Source organism: Corylus avellana, chromosome ca1 (genome assembly GCF_901000735.1).
Source record: "Corylus avellana chromosome ca1, CavTom2PMs-1.0".
NCBI lineage: Eukaryota > Viridiplantae > Streptophyta > Magnoliopsida > Fagales > Betulaceae > Corylus > Corylus avellana.
In genome coordinates, this window is record NC_081541.1 from 33097478 (window position 1) to 33116444 (window position 18967).

General features: G+C 35.1%; 1 protein-coding gene across 2 annotated transcripts; it reads right to left on the reverse strand.

The window, feature by feature from the left end:
* Positions 1-180: 180 nt before the first annotated feature.
* LOC132176304 (kinesin-like protein KIN-7E) lies at positions 181-10777 on the reverse strand. Of its 2 annotated transcripts, XM_059588482.1 has the most exons (17): positions 10207-10777; positions 9843-10028; positions 8842-9222; positions 7138-7227; positions 6947-7047; positions 6723-6836; positions 6558-6639; positions 6415-6482; positions 6250-6315; positions 5979-6103; positions 3989-4325; positions 2953-3054; positions 2687-2866; positions 2375-2593; positions 1878-2261; positions 1096-1415; positions 181-748 (listed from the first exon to the last, which is right to left on the reverse strand). In XM_059588482.1, the coding sequence occupies exons 3-17, from the start codon at positions 9059-9061 to the stop codon at positions 427-429; spliced, it is 2730 nt and encodes a 909-aa protein (XP_059444465.1). In that variant the 5' UTR covers positions 9062-9222; positions 9843-10028; positions 10207-10777; the 3' UTR covers positions 181-426. The 2 variants fall into 2 exon arrangements, with proteins under 2 accessions (XP_059444465.1, XP_059444457.1); XM_059588474.1 differs by having other exon boundaries at positions 2375-2866; positions 10207-10776.
* Between the last annotated feature and the right edge of the window lie 8190 nt (positions 10778-18967).

Here is an 18967-nt window from a genome sequence, read left to right on the forward strand (position 1 = left end):
AAAAAAAAAAAAAAAAAAAGAAATCATTCACAAATCAATGCTGCCGACAGAATGCCATGTAATTATGTAATCAGTAAGTTGTGAGATCATCTCACTGTTTCATAAACACTATTTAGAGAGAGAGAGAGAGAGAGAGAGAGAGAAGGGGGGGGAGGGGTTGAGACTTTGAGACACCAGAAATTGACAAGCATATATTATTATATTCGTGAAAGATACAACAAAACCAGAAAGCCAGATTACCAAAACCAAATGTAGCTTTCTAACCTAAGCAAGATTAAGTGAGATTTGAAGAGTTGCTATTACAATCAAAGACAATCTGCCTCAATCTGGATCGTGAAAAAGAATGCTAAAGGGGCAGTCGAATTGAACAAATCACCTCTACAATTGTACATGTATGGGGGGGGTGGGGGGGTGCATAAGGCAAGCTTACACAAGGGATGCCCTGCCGTTTTTCCAGCTAAAGGTTCGCCGCTTTGCGAGTGTAGGTTTGAAGCTAAGCCCAAACATCTCTTTGAGTGCCCGCCCCTGCTCTACAAACCTGATAAGCTTTGCAACAATGGCTGCACTCTCTATGATGTGATTCATATTGTTGGTGTTGCTCCATAGTTGGTTGGCCAACTGTAGCCTCCGCCGCTTTGAGTCCAACGAAATACCCCACCTCTGGAAAAGTCTCTTTCTCTCTACTTCTGGAAACCTTTTCTGCATCAGCTTGCTCAGCATCTCTCTCTCACGACCAAGAGCCTTCATGCTGTCTCGCCACATAACCATGTTAGTTTCATACACATAAAACAATACATGAATTTTAATTTCTACTTGGCCTTTGATTGGAGGGAGGAAAGTTCTAAGAAAAATTGGGAACTTCAATAACATTTAATTAAGAAAGTTAAATAGGTATCCATTGAAAATTTTCTGATCCCAAACTTTCAGATTTAGATTCATTGGGTTTTTTTCAAAGACATGGCAAGCAAAAACTCTCTTGGTCAGTTCTATACTGAATTTTATATTCTAGTTTGGATACATTATTAGGATGCAACTTCTCGAAAGATGATTATGCATACAGGGGAGAGAGAGGCAGAGAGAGAGAAGAGAGACAACCTTGAAGCCAGTGTGAGAGTCCGACCATCTTCCACAGTCTTACTTCCATTAGAAAATGTTTCCTTGAGGAAAGACAGTCTCCTTAGCTCCACCCCTAAGTAAATGGAATCCGTTGGATCACCTTTGAAGAGCAGGAAGAAGTAGGTTCTGTGGACTAATGACACATGGCAAGTTTTCCATAGTTCAAGAATCATTTTCTGCTGCCTCTCAAATTCCAGAGGCCAGTCTGAAGGGGTTTCCAGTGCTGGAAGCATTGGATCAACTCCTACATCTTTCACAGACTTTCCAAACTTATCAACCGTTTGTCCTGTTTCCTGAACCTAGCATGTGTACACAAAATGGAGGAAGCAAAATTCATGAGAGACACAACCTCGCCCAAGGTTACTAAAATTTGCAATTTACAATTCTAATAATATCTGCCAAGACTCTACAGGCGTAACATGAGTATGATACATAATTCGTTATGCAAAAGTGCTCCAGCCAACATGTACTTCTTGACATGGATCATCGTAGCAACAGTCTTCAGTTCTTCCCACCCCTTGTTGACATAGTATGATAAACTTCCCAAGTAAAACATATCAAAAGGATAAGAGAAATGTCTAATGTTCAATTTCACATTCTGTTGAATTCATTAACACCACTGATATATGCCACAAGGAACAACTAAATGGCATATGCAAAAAATAAGATGACTACTTGCAGATGAAAATAAAAATTACATTTCTGAGAAAGTAATATTAGAACTAAAAAGTCAAAATACAAGCAAATAGGTATCTTCTTACCTGACCATCAACAAGTTGCTTCTCGTAATCAAGTTTGGCCATTTCCTTTAGTCCTGCAACAAAAGTGTGGATGCCAGGAATTTCCTCATCGGCAGAAGTTCTGATGCTGTGTGTTCTTAGCTCATCTATGGAAGCACTTTCAAAAGAAGATTGAGAATCATTTCTTGACAAGCTCGAAGTGTTGGAACCATAAGTTAATAAAGGTAACTTCCTTCTGAGACCTTCTGGTCTTCCAGGGAAACCTTTCTCCAATCCATTAGGTGGGGTACTCTCAATTTGTTCTGCTGTCTCAGGAAAGGATGAATCAGTCATGAGATTTGCCCTACAGCTCCAGCTCCTAGTTAACTTAAGGCCTCCAGAACTTGTCATACCAGCTACCATGGCCTGCAGAGATGGTTTAACAGGGTAAGAACTGACAAGAGAATCAATAGTCATTTGTATATTGTGGAGTTTCTACTCCAACGCAAAATATGCAAGACCATTTTTATTTGACTTACTTCTCTATTTCCATTCAGAGGAGTCAACATCAGTTCCTGGCCACTTGCATCTCCATCCCCAGAAACACTCAAAGCCAGTGTTTCTTCATTTTCATCAGTTCTTAAGGCATGGGATTCAGAGTTCTTGTTCTTCCTCGACTCTTCCATTTCGATACATCTAACTTCCTTGCAGTAGTCATTAGGATCTTCTGCAGTCCCAACTGCAGTCTCCTCTTGACTCTGGATAAAACCAGATCTAATAAATTTATCTCCAATTGACAGTGGTGAAGAGGTATCATCGGAAAGAGAATGGTCTTCAGTGTTATCCCGAACCTGGTAGGAGGGGTCCTCAGGATTGCTCCTGCTGTCTCCATCATAATAATGAGGATTGTTAAACTTTCGGGTACCTCCATTTGGATAATATGAACCAGCCACACTTGATGACTCTGACACTGAACAATCATCATCCGACAGGTCTTCCTCTTGTGATTTATGATGATCACTAATACTGGCCTGATTGAGAAGAAACCAAGAGTTAGCAGTGTGAACAGCATTCTGAAGATGCATTGAAACTGTATGATAACTAGGAAATTATGTACTTGTCTTGAATTCTGTTCATTTCCAACCATGCGTAGCAAATCCTGAACCCGAGATTCAGCAAGATCTCGTTGCTTAGTTAGCTCTCTAATCTCCTTCTCCATCTGCATGATAGATAACCATATAACCAATTAGTCAATACCTAACAAGCTGCTTGCTCTTTATAATTTGTATGCATCTTTCTCCACCATATCCTAGTGTCAATGCTATAAGTTGGTTATATGTTAGCTTCTAAAGAAAATCTTGGTGTAAAATGTTTTAGGTAGTGTGTGCAATTAGATCATATGATTAGTTAGCCTCCTGGATTATGTTAAATAGAATTTTCAGAAAGTGTGAGATACAGCATGGGCACTGGCACAGTTTGGAGTCAGATGCAGCTACTTATGGAAACAAACCTATCACATGTAGCCAACTAAAGAAAAATGAAAACAACTGTAATTAGTCAAGTGCTCCTTAGAGTACTTTAGTCTCTTCAGCTACTACGTGGAACTTTCAGAAAGAAAATGTGACTTGTCTATATTCAATATGATTTCTAACACACTTTATTTTATCTTCGAATTATCAAGTTATCTCGGAATTATCAAGGAATCTGGTCAAACATATAAACAGGTACTGAATTTGGCATTGTAGATGCATGCATGACCTACATAGACACCCACACCTTAGAGTGACCGAGTCCAAGAAACACAGTTCAGTCTTGTGAGAGCAACAATTTATTTAATTTTGTTTGTGGTTAAGGTTATGTAGGCATTGCAGGTATGTTGAACTTTGTTTCATATAAAGCTTCAGAGTCTTATAACTAGGCATTTTTCATTCCATTCTTATTTCCTACCCTTTCCCCCACCACCCCCCCAAAAAAAAAAACCACACAGGCGGCAAGCCAAACATGGTATATCTTTTTTCTTCTTTTTTTTGGCTCATAAACACCGTAAAATCTGTAAATGTTATGAAATTAGACAGCATTTTGGTGAAATTTATGTGTGTGTGTTGGTTGGGGGGGGAGGGAGAGAGAGAGAGAGAGAGAGAACAAGTCATAACCTTTTCAATCCGGAGATCTTTCTTTCTCAGCAGTGCACCATAATCAGAAGTTGATGAAGCAGGGGCGGGAGTTCTCAACTCACTCTCCAATCTAGCCAGCTCTTTCTGCAAATGCTTAACCAAGGCCTTATCAGACATGACAACATTGACCTGTGCTTTCGTTGTCACTTCTTTTGCACAACAAGCAAACAAAAGAGTGTTTCTTGTTTGCTCAACATGGGTTCGTGCAGGACTCAAAGTGCAAATGATGGCAGTTCTAGCATTGCCACCCAAGCAAGGCTGCAGTATGCGTGTTAGCTTAGAATCTCTGTAATTGATGTGTCCATGTCTTCCCTTACTGCATCAAATCATATAGCCAGAAAATGAAGCTAGAAGTAATGTATTTATCTCTATTTACATGTTAATTAACAGATAACTTGAGAAAGGCAGGAAAATCAAGCAAATGAGCTCACATGAGAGAGAGAAAGAGTGATGAAGTGATGATAAGTGAACAAATCTGTGTGTCTATGTGAAATAAGCCAATGATAGATGAACAAGGTTATGTTTAGTTTCTTAAAGGGCATAAGGTTGCTTATATTCGCACCATACAGAGAAACTACTCTACCTTCCAATATTTTTTAATTGATTTCCATCACAGATAGTATGCGAAAAGTGACAGAAAAATTATTCGGAGGCAATAACGTAACAAGAAGTTATCTTCCAGAATTATCAATGTCATGCATTTGAAGAAAACCTCCGGTAATTCTTACTGCATGCAACATACTACACAACATGCCAAAAGCAACCAAGTTTCAGTTTATGTGATAGTTAATTAATAGGTGAAATAGAGTCAAGGTATTGCTATTGATCCAGAAAAATTAAGTTCTATGTGCAATGAAGTAAACATTATCAGTAGGGTTTATTAAATTTTGCCCGCCTAAACTACCACTCCATTTTCACACCTCTAAACTACGATTTGCTACAACTCACAAACCCAAACTATCACTTTGTTAAACCCAAACGATCACTTTGTTACGAGTAGGTACCCAATTAAGATATAGACATTAAAATATGGATAGAAAATGCATTACATGCCTGCCCATTTATTTTTCCGAAAATGTCCTCATTTTGATAGTATCAAAAGACAAAATTACCCAGCACATTGGTTTGATATAAAATAATATCGGTTCCTCAAAATACCTCCATTTTATTTTACAAAATGCCCAAATGCAATTAAAATTATTAATTAAATCTTCAGTCAATCAAGTGCAGGTTCTTCACCATTTGCGTATTTCATTGATCATTTTCTGGGTAAAATATCCTTTATCAGCAACCTGATTCCCTCAATCCAATCCATCTTCTTTGTCAAGACTCTTACTGATTTTTGACAGCTTTTCACTGGCTTTCTCAGATAGACCAATGAAATTGGCCCTAATTTGCAAACTCCCTCCACAACAAAGGTGGCTGCACGATCACTCCCTCCCCAACACCAGTGACCCCCTTCACCTAAGCTTGCTGTCTTCTCTGCATCCCTTCCCAGCCATTGTGAAAAAAAGGAGAGACCCATATTTTTACACGGCCATCATGAAAGATAAAGAAGTGAGAACCATATATTAAATCCCTTTCTTTGTTTTTTTACTTTGTCAAGAAATGTTAAACAGTGCATTTCAATTCAATTGGGGGTAAGTTTGTCAGGAAAAAAAATGCTCCAGTGTCCCGTGCCCAGGCACGTAATGCATTTTCTATCCATATATGCATATATTTGACTCAGGAACCTATTCATAACAAAGTGGTAGTTTGGGAGAGCGAGTTGCAATGAGTCGTAATTTATGGGTGTAAGTGCAAATTAGGGGGTAATTTAAAGGGGGGGGGGTGCAAAAAATATAGTTACCTTATCAGTAACTAACCAATAGTCGTAACCACAACCTTAAGTAATGATAGATTAAAAAATTCACAAGCTAAGGAACGAATTTGCAGGAGAATATTGTTAAGAAAGGAAGAATTAGACAACCTTAGCTTGCGAATAACAGTTCCCAGAGTAAGTAAACTACGGTTTATGTGGCAACCTTCTTTCAATCTTGCCCCAGCTGATAATGCTTGAGATGCACGCTCGCTTCCCGCCAAATCTATAAAATTCTGCAAACAAACATAGGCATAAAATTTTTATCAGCCTAATTATTTTTTGTATTTTAATTTTGTGAATTAGAATCTTCTAATAAAATTCACAGGCAATGTTTTATTGATTGAACAACAGATTGAAAAGAACATAAATTTATCTATACCACACTTGCTGCTAGGGTGGTTGAATTGCCTTTGCCTAAGAACTCACGAGCAGAACTTTCAATTGTCTACAAGAGTCAACACCCAAAGAATATTTACATAAAAAATTCTAGAACAATGCATATAAAAAGTGAACGCTCTAATGAGAAGAGGAAGGAGAGGCAAACCAATTTGATAATTTGGTGAGATCTGGAACTTCTCTCATTCAGCGAGGTCTCCCCTATCTGTCTTTGAGCTGCAATTATACAACAAATTATATAAAGATACAAAATATTAAAATTTAACAGCAGGATTTTGTAAAATGCTTTACCTTCGCAAATGGAAAGGAGTTCCTTTAAATGGCTCCAATCCCTCAAAATTTCTTCTGTGACTTTCTCCACGACAGTCCCTCGCTGATGAAAATGAGATATCACAAGATAAATTTGTATACACTGATATACTCATGGGACGAATTTACAAGATAACTGACATTCACCTCAGGATCATCTAGCAGCCTAAGAGGAGTATTATCTTCACTAAGGAGGTCTCTGACAGCTTCATTGTATATCTCAATGGCTGAGAACTTCAAAACAAAAGCTCTTTCTTCATGCTGAAATAATGACAACAATCTTTATGTTAACAAGGTCCACAAACAAGGATATTTGTGAAGCATAAAAAGTTCTAATGGAACAAACATATCACGTTTGTAGTTTTTATTACCCTGTGTATATAATCAAATATATCTGCCACTGTATGCTCAGTTATTCCAACCATGGTGTATGTCTTTCCACTGCTTGTTTGCCCATACGCAAAAATACTTGCTGAAAATACAAAATTGTGGAAACATTTCACTTGTTAAGTAATAAGCGACATACAGAAAACAAACAGCCATGATACCAAATTATACTTACAGTTAATACCGCTGACAACTGAAAGAGCAATTGCTTTGGCTCCTTCCTCGTATACCTGCCTTGTAGAACAGTCACCTCGAAATACTCTGTCTATCACCCAAACATGGCCAAAGAAAAAGATATGGGATAACATACACCAACCCTATGAAAATATGAACTCTGAATAATACGACTGTTGAATGAAAACTGCTTTAAAATTCAACCCAAAGAAAGAACACCTATCTTGAAGTTTGATGCATTGGAAAGATCTAAGACTAGTTTCGACACTTGAACCTATAATGGAATTTATGGGATAGGAAAAGGTAAATTTAATTATTTAATCAATACTTTAACACTCTCCCTCACATGTAGGCTCAAACTTCCTTTTAATCGGTGAGGCCCAACACATGAAATATTTTAATTAAATGGAGGGTGAATGATGGAGTCAAGCTTCAAAATCAAGATCTTTAGCTCTAATACCATGTTAAATCACCACTTGTCCTAAAAGCTTAAGCTGATAGAAATAGATAAATTTAATTATTATTTTTTTGATAAGTAATGTTTATATATCAAAAGCGCAGAGGGGCGCAACCCTAGTACACAAGGAGTATACAAGAGCACCGCCTAACTACAAGAAGAGAAAAGAACAAGGAAATCAAGATAGCTAATCACTAAAGGAGCGAGCCAAGCTACTGTCCAAGTGAAAAGAGTGTAAAAGAAGAAGGCTGTGAGCTCCTCCAAGGATTTCTCAGAATCCTCAAAGCATTTCTCATTCCTTTCTAACCATAAACACCACATGAAGAATTGAGGAACCATTTTCCACACAACAGCACTCTAAGAATGACCTCCCAACCACCAACAAGCAAACAAACCCGCCACACTGCTAGGCATGACCCATGACAATCCAAACCGACTGAAAATAGCATACCATAAAGAACTAGCAATCTCACAGTGAAGAAGAAGATGATCGATAGTCTCTCCATCCAATTTGCACAAGCAACATCTATTGATCACAATAAGATTTCTCTTTCTAAGATTGTCAATGGTAAGGATCTTCCCTAACACCGCCATCTAAGTGAAGAAAGCCACTCTTGAAGGTGCCTTGGTACGCCAAATACTCTTCTAAGGAAAAGGACTAGCTTCTTTGCTTGCAAGAATATTGTAGAATGATCCAACATCGAATTTCCCTTTGCTAGACGAAACCCACCAAATTTTGTCCTCCCCTTCCCTACTCATTCTATGTGAATACAACAAAGTATAGAACGAAGCTAGCACTTCCAATTCCCAATCATGCACCAACCGAAATAAACTAACATTCCATTGAAGTGTCCCACCCGTGAAATCCATGTTAGCAGCAATAGACGCATCTTTTACACTAGCTATGTTGTATAGGCCTGGAAAAACTTCCTTGAGAGAAATCATCTTTTACACTAGGTAAATTTAATTATTTAATCAGTACTTTAACAGGATAAACATGCACTTAGAGAAATCATGAAAGTACTTTTGGTCTAATTAGCCAAGAATTAGAATTTAAGGAGAGTAGAGAAAATATCCCTAGGCAAATATGACGGCAATGTAATTCCCAACCATCTACAAATTCAACTAGACCCCAGCAAAATTTAACCACGAGGCATGGAAATGTGGATCCCCCGCAATTTAACCCCAGGAAACATTGAAAAAGATTTGCAGTGAACGAAGTAAAGATATAGATGAACATGTCCTTACCAAACGTATAGGTGCTTGGAAATGTGGATCCCTCACGCAAGGTGTTCCGGTATAAGATTGTGGTGTCATTGATGCATTCCCAGTCTGCTGCTTCATTAGATGCAGTCTCCTTCTCGCTCAAAGGCCTCAACCGCACCAGAACAAGAATCTTCTCCTCACGACCACTCATTGCTTGTATCTTCTCCCACTTCATTAGCTCTTCCCCACCTATAGCTCCCATTTTCTCACTCTCCAGTTTCTACCAGCAGCTCGTCAAAACCCAACAGCCAATTCAATCAATTTAAAACCATATTCCAAAACTCCCAAAGAGGAGAAACGAGGGCTAGCGGTCCAGTACTCTCAGTTGCTTTTGCTTTTCAAAAATGCAAGATGGCTTTATATCTGCAAAATAAAAAAAATAAAAATATATTAGGCCCTTCATTATCTGCAACAAGAAGCTAATCATGGTTGTTAACCAACCAACCTCAAAAGGCTAAGGAACCACCAAAAAAAAAAAAAACACAAATTAAGGTTACATCAGCACCAACAAGCAGACCATGCGTTTTATCCAACAACCCAAAAAAGAAAAAAAATATATATATATATATTAAAAAAAAAAAAAAACCCGTTTTATTTTTATATCTGCAAAAACAAGCAAATTATGAGTATCATCCAAGCACCCAACAAAATAGAAAAGCGTAAAAGTTGTGATTAAACTCACTTTGATGATTCTTTGGTTCCAAGCTTTATTCCAAACAAGAAAAGACATGGATTCTAAACTGTTTTTATTTTTCCCTTTTTTTTTTTCTTTCCTTCAACAACGCTCAATGGCATGTAAGAAAAGAAAAACTTACTGCAGTGGCTACCCACTACGCTTGAAGACGAAGCAACGGAAATCACATAAATTTCCAATGGCCATCCAAGTTTGGAACGTTCCAAATAAACTGGCCCCCCAACCTACCACCCATCTCTCTCTGATTAATCATTTACAAGCACAACATTTTTTACTCCGTTAAGTTTACCTCTGGCTTGTTTGTCCTTTTCAGGAAACCGTTAGCGAAGAGCACAGCTCCAAAAATCCAATTCGTTCGGCAATGCAGCTCCCAGATATTATTCTCTGAGTCTGAGCCCCACAAACGTCACCGTTTCCGCCTCCTCTCTGAACCCTCTGCTACTCTCTCTGCTCGCTCTTCCTCGAACTCCGTGCTCTGCAACGCCAAAATCCAAAGCCGCTTCAGAAACCAATATATAAATCTGAAGAGGCATTTTTAACGTTTTTATACAAACCCCCGAATTTCGTGCATTTAAATCCAACGGTAAAATCCTTCAATAAAAAAATTAAAAATAAATAAAAACCTAACGCCCCTTCAAATCCAAACGATTTACCTCACGAATCTCCTAGATACGCTTCGAACTTCGAATAAATTGAAAATCAGAAGTGGCCAGTAGATCTTCAAAAGCTTTTTTTATAAGGTTTACAATTTCACCAAGCTAAGCAAACTTGCTGAGAACGAGGAAAACAAATACAAGTATCCAAATACGTAGCTTCCAAGCGCAAATTTGTAGGAAAATCAGAGACAACGAAGCTTCTACGCTGGAATAAAGCGGTGAAAATTGGAAAAAGGAAAGAAACTGTGAGAAAAAGGAAGGAAATGAAAAACAGAAAGGAGTTTGATGGAACAGTGAGAATCGGCGAAATCTCGCCCTCCACGATCTCGACAACAACAACAAAACCGAAAACAATGTGCGCGTCTGTGAGAGAGAGTCGGTTCCAAGCTTCAAACACCTCAACTGTTACTCCCTCTCTCTCTCTCTCTGTCTCTCTCTCTCTCTCTCTCTGTGAATGTGCCAAGGCGCCTGGGAAATCAGATGGAGCGTCAACGTCGTTGAGGTTTCTGTATGCGGAGCTATGGGAAGGATGGGGTAATTTACCGTTTCGCCCTTGCTTTGTTTTTTCCCAAAGCTGAGGTGAACTTCGGTCGAGTCACGTGATAAAGAGAGATATATAAAGCGAGCTAACTTCGCGCCACGTGGGTTGTACGTTTTTATCACGTACATTGGGATTTCACCGCTCATCACCGTACAATTGGTTGCCTTTTCCTTCCGGGTGAATGTCCACCGTCCGATTTTATCTTTGGATCTTTAATTTCACCATCATTGCGCTAAGCAAAAGCGGTTCTGTGGCCAACCACTAGCGTTGCTTTATTCGGATGAGATAATCTTACTTTAAGGTGATTCCGAGCAGTTATCACTGTTTATCCAAAAATAAATTAAATAGGTCTGAAATAATATATATATATATATTATTTCAGACCTATTTAATTTTTGGATAAACAGTATATATATATATATATATATATATATATATATATATATTTTACATATAAAAGCCTATTTGTGTTTATATTTAACCAAGGAGGGCAAAGACTTTTGGACTTTCTATTGATTCAGGTAGCCCAAAAGTATCTGGATTTACTTATTTTAAATTTATAAAAATAGTAAATTTAATCATAATTAATATTCTAATTATTTAAAAAAAAAAAAAAAAAAAATGAAAGATTACCGTATATCATTGCTCGCTCGGTTTAGGTTGTGGGACACAAAATTCTAATAATACATTTACATATGTAATGAGAAGGCTCCTCTATTGGCCTATGGCTATTGCCAATTGGCTTTGTTTAAGTGTTTTTGGATTTTTTTTTTTTTTTCATTTTTTGAAAAAATATTTTGATAAAAAAATTTAAATATATTTTTTTTTTGTTTTGGATTATTTGTTCTTAAGAAAAAAAAAAAAAAGAAGAAGAAGAAGAAGAAAACAAAGGTGAAACAAGAAGTTTTAATGAAGAAAGCCAATATTTATTAATTTACTATTGATTGAAATAGGAAATGATGTTTAGAGTACTACAATTTTAACTACAAACCCCCTACAAAGTTATGTCGAAAACTTGTCAAATAAATTTAATTGAATAGTGGCTGACGTTTGATGAGGTAAATGTTAAGTAAACTATCATGTCAACTTAAAAAAGGTTAGATGCTATAATTTTATCCAACCAGGCTAATGTTAGTCGATTATAAAAGACTTCAAATAAAAGTTATTACAACCCTAACAACACTCTAATAACAAATAATTATAAGGTTATAAGAAGAGGACGATAGGAAATTTTATTATTATTATTATTATTGGGATTGAATAAATAAAAAGCTGAAAATTCTGAGAAAATGAAATATCATGTGAAAACTTTGCAGTACGTTTGGCAGTTGAAAGTCATGACTTTGTTTATTGAAACTTGAAAGCATGCCAGGGAATATATATATATATTCTCAAGAAATAACAGTGTGATATTTTCTTTAAAAAAAAATAAAATAAAATTAATGTGATGGGGTCTTTTAACAACTTGAAAAAGAGATCTCAGCATTGATATTCATTATCGTTTATATAATGTGTTTTCTTTTTTAACCTAATTATTTCACTCGAGCTATCAAAGAATCTTTGACAAAGATGGGTATTCAATACTATAATCATTATTACCAAATTGGTGTTGAATTTTTCTCTTGCTTTTACGTGTTTCCCGGCCTTGTTTTGTTTTGGTGACACCGTAAATTGAAATCCTTTGTGGAGTTTTGTATATTCCACAAAATTCCACTGTGGTGTTCAAGTGATCACCTTATTGTCATTGCAGTAATAAGCAGACTCTCTAATGGCTGTTTCAACACCGGCCCTTTACGGGAACTCTTTTCTTAAATTTTTATTCAATATACATTGAATTGGGTGATTTTATGACCAATTTGTATAACCTTTTCCATTATTAAATATAAAAAAAATTGGGCAAGTCAAGGGCTCCAACTGATAGACGTGTTGAAATGTGCACTAAAGGCTAAAGCTCTTAACAAGTTAGAATAAGAGAGAGAACAAAACAAAGCAAAAAAGTAGAGGAGAAATTTATCCTCCAACTTGGAAAATTACAATCGCATATATGGATCGTGATGTCCACGATTCCTGTGATTACCTCAGTACTGAAGTCATCCACAAAAATTATATATATAAGAAAAAAAAAAATGTTCAGAGTTCATTCGTGTGTTAATACAATATAATTTGCACGCCCGGAGTTTTTATTTGTTAAAAAAAATAATAATAATAATAATATGATGAATACACTCCGTGTGTTAATACAGTATAATTTTATGGTTAGCAGTGCGTAAGAAAACTAAAATTATTCTTATATTAAAAAATAATAATTTATATGATGAATGCACCAACTGCATATAAAGAGATTTTAATACACATTTTTACAATCATTTACAATTTGGGTTAGCATATATTATAGGCCAATCCAACTTAACCATGTTCTTTACTACTTACAAGGATGAAAAAGTTAGACCATTAACCATGTAGCACAAGTGTAAAATATTTATAGTTAATGGTTGTTAATTCAAAAATAAAAATACATTTATACCATCATTATTTATATTCCACATTCTTACATCCATGACATATATGTTATATATGGGGACGAAGATCAGGAGCAATAAGTTGCATGTATTATATGTAATACAAACAGTTCATATAAAATAACAAGTAAACTTGTAAATCTCTTATCCGTCTAGCTGCAAGGATGGAGCTAGTTTTGAATTTGAGGGATCTAGGGCCAATTCTTTTTTTTTAAGGATCAATTGGCAAAAAATACTTCTTTTTTTTTTTTTTTTTGCCTTTCTTGTAATTTGGGGGGGACCAAGGCCATTGCCGGTCCCCCTCCTAAATCTGTCTCTGCATCTAGGCTATCCAACCGCCGTTGCCCTCTCACATTAACTCTTCAGTTTATTGAACAGTTAATTAATTGAATTTAAAAATAAAAAATAATATTAAAAACAGTGAGGATTAATTAATGCAATCCTTTCCTTGTTTTCTACTAAATCGAAGCTGGCAAAGTAAGATAGGATTTAGCAGCTTATGACAAGGGCTCACGACGACTTGTCGGTTAGATAAACTACCAACTTATATATATATATATATGAGTCCTGATCATCATTAGACTAGAAAAATGCTAATGTTAGTCGACTTCTATCTTATAACATTCAAGCATTCTGCCAAAATAGCAAAGCTAGAATATAATACAAACATGCCAAATCGACTGATTTAGGATAAGAATTTCCCAATATTACGTTAATTATTTGAATAACACAAAAATTTGGGAGCGCAAGAGAATATTAGGTTGTAGAGTTCACTTGTTTCGGGCAATTTAAAACGTAGAATTCACTTGTTTGGGTCAACCTTTCTCTTTTAGATAGTCAGAATCTCTGCATTATTCCACCAACCTAATAATAATAAAAGGATTTGAATATGTTGATTTGAACTTCAAAAGCCAAGTATTAGTTCTTAATAATTAAGAGACAATTATATATTTTTATTTGAAAGAGACTGATTATCTACAGGAAAATATGATTAGAATTTAGAAACCTATCATGAGTTAAAGTCAGAATAGTACTCCTCCGAGCAACTTAATTAATTATATGATTGATTATCTACAAAGAATTAATATGCAATTAGAAACCCATGAGTTAAATAAAGAAAGTCAAAATAATACTTCTTCAAACTTCAAAGCACCTGTATATCTATATTCCCCACTGATGGAGACGAACTGTTTTGAGATCTACATGTAAGAAAATATAAAATAAGAATCTATAAGAATACACCAGAGAACTTCACAATCATATATTTATTTATTTTTCCCACCTTTTTATTTCTGTGATTTTCCTCCTTTCTCTTACAGCAAGTGAAACCAATCCACCCTTTAGAGGGAAATTCCAAATTCATTTTGTGAGAGGAGAAATGATTTTGAATTATGGTAATGTCATGCAAATCTGATTAATTCAAAGATTGATTGAGATTATTACATCAGCATTATAAAATAAAAAATATAATTTTTAGCATTACTCTTTTTAAAAATGTAATTTAGCATTTAATAAAACATGCCGCTTGTAAAAACAGTGCCTTAGAAATAAAAAAAAAAAATGTCGCGTTTTTAAATTGTTATTTTTTTCAAACACATTTTCAAAATGTTATACGACTTTTTGTGATGGGTAATGCTACACACACTCTCACATCTGCGAACTCTTTTTCTCACACTCATAAGCGGATTTTAAAAACCATCGTTGAATTTATGATAGATCTTTTTATATTTTAATCTGACAGTTGTTTTAAAAACCACTCATGAATGTGGAAAAAGTAAGAATATGTTTAACATTACTATTTGATTCATTTGCAGTCTTTTTTTTTTTTTTTTTTTTTTGCAAATCAACTATTAAATTTGTAAAAAAACCCGTTAATTTGCAAAAAAATAATAAAAAAAAAAAAGAACAGAAATAGACAACAAACAGACCAAAAATGTGAAAAAAAATCATTTGTTTATGTACTTGGGGTTGAGAAATTCCCTCATGGTCGATTGGGAGGAGGAGCACCCGGGCCCCTAATGGTGGCATGATGTCAGGCATTTGAAATGCTGACAAAGCAAAAGAAAGATACTCCTATAAAAATATCAACAAAACTGTAAAAGAGTTGTAGATTTTGTCAAAGACAACACTTTTATTAATGTTTTTTTTTTTTTAAAAAAAAAAAGGACAACACTTTAATTGGGTTTCTTATTGCACGCGCACCTATAATTAGATGGGTCCATCACGTTCCCCACAAAGAAAGCAATGCAAGCATGTGGAATTAAAACAGTTTAATTGGATGAGAAATATATAGTTGAACAAATACAACTGCCTCAATAATGATTTTGTTAATCAAATATATATGCAGCAGTGCTATTGTTGCATGTTTAAGCTAGCTCGTGAGCTAATAAGCCTGTACTAAAGATAATGAGAAAGTGAAGTAGCCATAGATTGAGCTTCCTTTCTATGCATGGTTCACTCCCAACATGCTTTAATAATGCTCTTCCTGCACCATGTAAAGTGAAAGTAGCAGGGGGGAAAAGTTTGCAAGAGACAACTTGTAGGCAACTCATGAGTGAACAAAACTGTGAGGAAAGGAAAATGTTTTAAGTAGGACAGTTTTTATTGTAATTTTCTTACAAATTGATTGTGTGACAATTTAAATAAGTGTCGTCTGATATAATATGAGGTAAATAAAAAATTTAATTGATTAGTGGATGACGTGACAATCTACATGAGTGTCATGTCAATTTATAAGAGACTTATACGTGTAGGAGAGAATATGGTCTCTCTCGACCTTTATCTGCTGCTTTTCTTTTTTCCTAAGCTGGAGGAGCCTTGGAATTTCTCACTATTCAAGCAATCATCTTAAATGAGCTCCAACCATACTCCCCAACTTTCCCAATATTCAAGGCTCAAGCAATCATCTTAATTTGTCGCATGTATAATGCCTCTCAAACCCGTGAGGACAGATTTGTAATTTGGTAACCTTAAAAGCTTCATAGGTGCCAAGGTTACATGTTAGAAAATTTAGAGAACTTATAAACCACTACAATGCATGATCATAGCATAACAAATGGAATATGTGAATGCAAATTTCCCCAAAAGAGCCTAAACATTCCGATCTATTATGTTTGATCGTCTTAATTCCTGAAAATTGGAGAAATAAAAGGTGAGCAGAAGGCTTGGCAAGTAACAATAATAGATTATTTCAATTGAAATATATGGTCTGGAGTAGAGGGTGTTGGGAGATTTGTAGTCAGCAAGTTTTTACAAAGAATACATTAAATATTAATATGTATACATATTTGAATACCACTCTTAACTCAAAATTTTAAGCTAATGGGAAGAGGAGGAAAACTAGAAGGTTTACCTTCCTCCTTAAGTAGGGGTGGCATTGTGTTTCTCAGAGAGAGAGAGAGAGAGAGAGAGAGACGAGAGGATTGAGTGGCTCTTTTACTCAGCTTGGGTTCACTTAAGTATATAAATTACTCTTTTTCTTTATTTTTTTTAATATGGGACTCAACACTCATAAAGTGTACCACAATAGAGGGTTTACCAAACATTTAGTGGTTTAAGCTTAGGATCAGTAAACATTTCATGAAATTACGAGGTAATCCAACATATAAACAAGACATCAAGACTAAGATTAAATGATGAATATGAGGAATCACCAACAAAACATTCTTTTTATATATATATTGGATATTATTGCTTCGGAGCCACGGCAGAAGCACATGGAAAAACGTTTACTTGGTAAAATGAGTAGTGTTGGACTAAGTAAACCTTTTCTTTCTTTATTTATTCTTTCCCCCTATATCTCATCATGGCAAAAAGTATAATTCTTAATTAGTGGAATATCACATGATACTGATGCCCTAATCAAGTGATTGTTAGGGAGATTAGAGTCTTTTAGTCACACCGTTAAAACATCGCTCACATTTTCGATATCTTCTTAATATGGGACTCAATATTTGTACAACGACACATATATACTTGATAGTAATTAAAACCGGACCAACAATTTTGTTATGGGCCATGGCTTTATCCTTCTAGTCCCTGGTCCTAATCATGTAGTTACCAACCCTTAATTATAGAAGTCCTATTGTAGGGTCCTAGATATCAAAGGTTGAGCCCCTTGTGATCAAGAAAGTATCCTAGAAAATGCTTGATTAAATCCTGAAAAAACGTTAGTTAGGAGCACCATCATATAGCAATAGCAAAGGAAAGTAGTTGGATATTCTTTTCAAAGACAATTTTGGAGTAATTTCAATCAATTTTAGCTTAAGTTACATCATCCATGTGATTAACGATTAAGCAAAAACGTTAGTTGCTTGTGCGCTATCACTATAGTCACTTAATAAGTACAGTTTCATTTAGTAAGTAAGCTGTGTGAGATTTAACACCCATAAATATATTTATAAATCATTCACTCTATATGAGCTATTCATCTTTCCAATATAAGATTGAAATGTTAGGATTGTGTTTTAGAGGGACAAACATGCTTTTTTCACCTAAAAAGACGTTTCACCGAAGAAGGAAAAAAAAGGGTTGTTTGGTATACTTCCCAAAAAGCGCGTTTTACCTCAAAAAAAAGCCAAAAATTGTGTTAAAGGAGAATCTTCAATTTGAAGCTTTTCTTAAAACACACTTCAAATCAAAAATGTCGGAGGCAATTTACGTGATCAAAATTGCACATTGTAAAAAAAATCCGTACAAATTTAACATAATTATAACAATAGCACTATATATACATCTTTTCCCATGCCTCCTCGCTTGTGAATTTGGGAGTTGCGGAATCCCATCGTTTGTTTTTGATAGCTCCGAATTTGAAAACGAGTGACAATCACTGTGGTAAGTCAGATTTCTCCTTCAACTTTGTTGTTTTATTTTGTTCTTTGAATAGGTTTTGGGGGTTAGAGAGAGATAAATAGATCTGATATCAATGACAAAAAACTTATTGGCCTAAGTGTTGATTGCATCAATTTGATGTTCAGTCAAGTAAACCTTTTCTTTCTTTCTTTCTTTCTTTCTTTCTTTCTTTTCCTGTTTTTCTCAACTTGGCGTCCTATATCTCATTATGGCAGTAACTAGTAAGTGTAATTCTTAGTGGAATATCCACATACTAGTGTAGTGATTAGAACTAAAGATGCTTCCTGCCGGAAAATGTCTTTATCATAGTTTCTTACAAATTTACGTGATAATATCTTAATGGTAAAACAAAATCAAGCAATAAAATTTTACTGGTCAATTTAATTGTTAGGTGGCTAATTGAATTAGTGGGGTGAATTCTTATAACCATTTGTAAAAGATCTGAGAAACTTCACAAAGAACCATTGAAATACCACGCAAATTTCAAAAATTCTCAGTTTTGAGAATACCTTTCAAATTTTAAAAACTTTCAATTTTATCATTAAATTTTCAATTTGATACAATTTACCCCACTCTGTCAATTTTTTCCATTAAACCCTAATGGAAACCCTTAAAAAGATTAAATTACCCTTCGATCTTCATTTTTTGTTTGTTTGTTTTTTTTATTATTATTGAAGAAAAAAAAGGGGGGTCAAGGTCACCTTGTATTATTTTTTTTTATAATAACTTTATTTTTTATTTGAAATTAAGGGCAATTTTGAAATTTTATAAAAAAGCCAAGATATAATGGTCATTTTATCACTTTTAACGTTTAAAAACTAACTGAGGGGGTACATTGCATTAAATT

What these genes read in the sequence shown, in the direction of transcription:
- LOC132176304 (XM_059588474.1), bottom strand. Translation starts at nt 9,061, where the DNA reads ATGGGAGCTATAGGTGGGGAAGAGCTAATGAAGTGGGAGAAGATACAA. An exon ending in TCCAAGCACCTATACGTTTG is followed by an intron (nt 7,228 to 8,841) that starts GTAAGGACATGT and finishes TTTGGGTGATAG; the next exon opens with ACAGAGTATTTCGAGGTGAC. An exon ending in CCACCCTAGCAGCAAGTGTG is followed by an intron (nt 6,104 to 6,249) that starts GTATAGATAAAT and finishes GTTTGTTTGCAG; the next exon opens with AATTTTATAGATTTGGCGGG.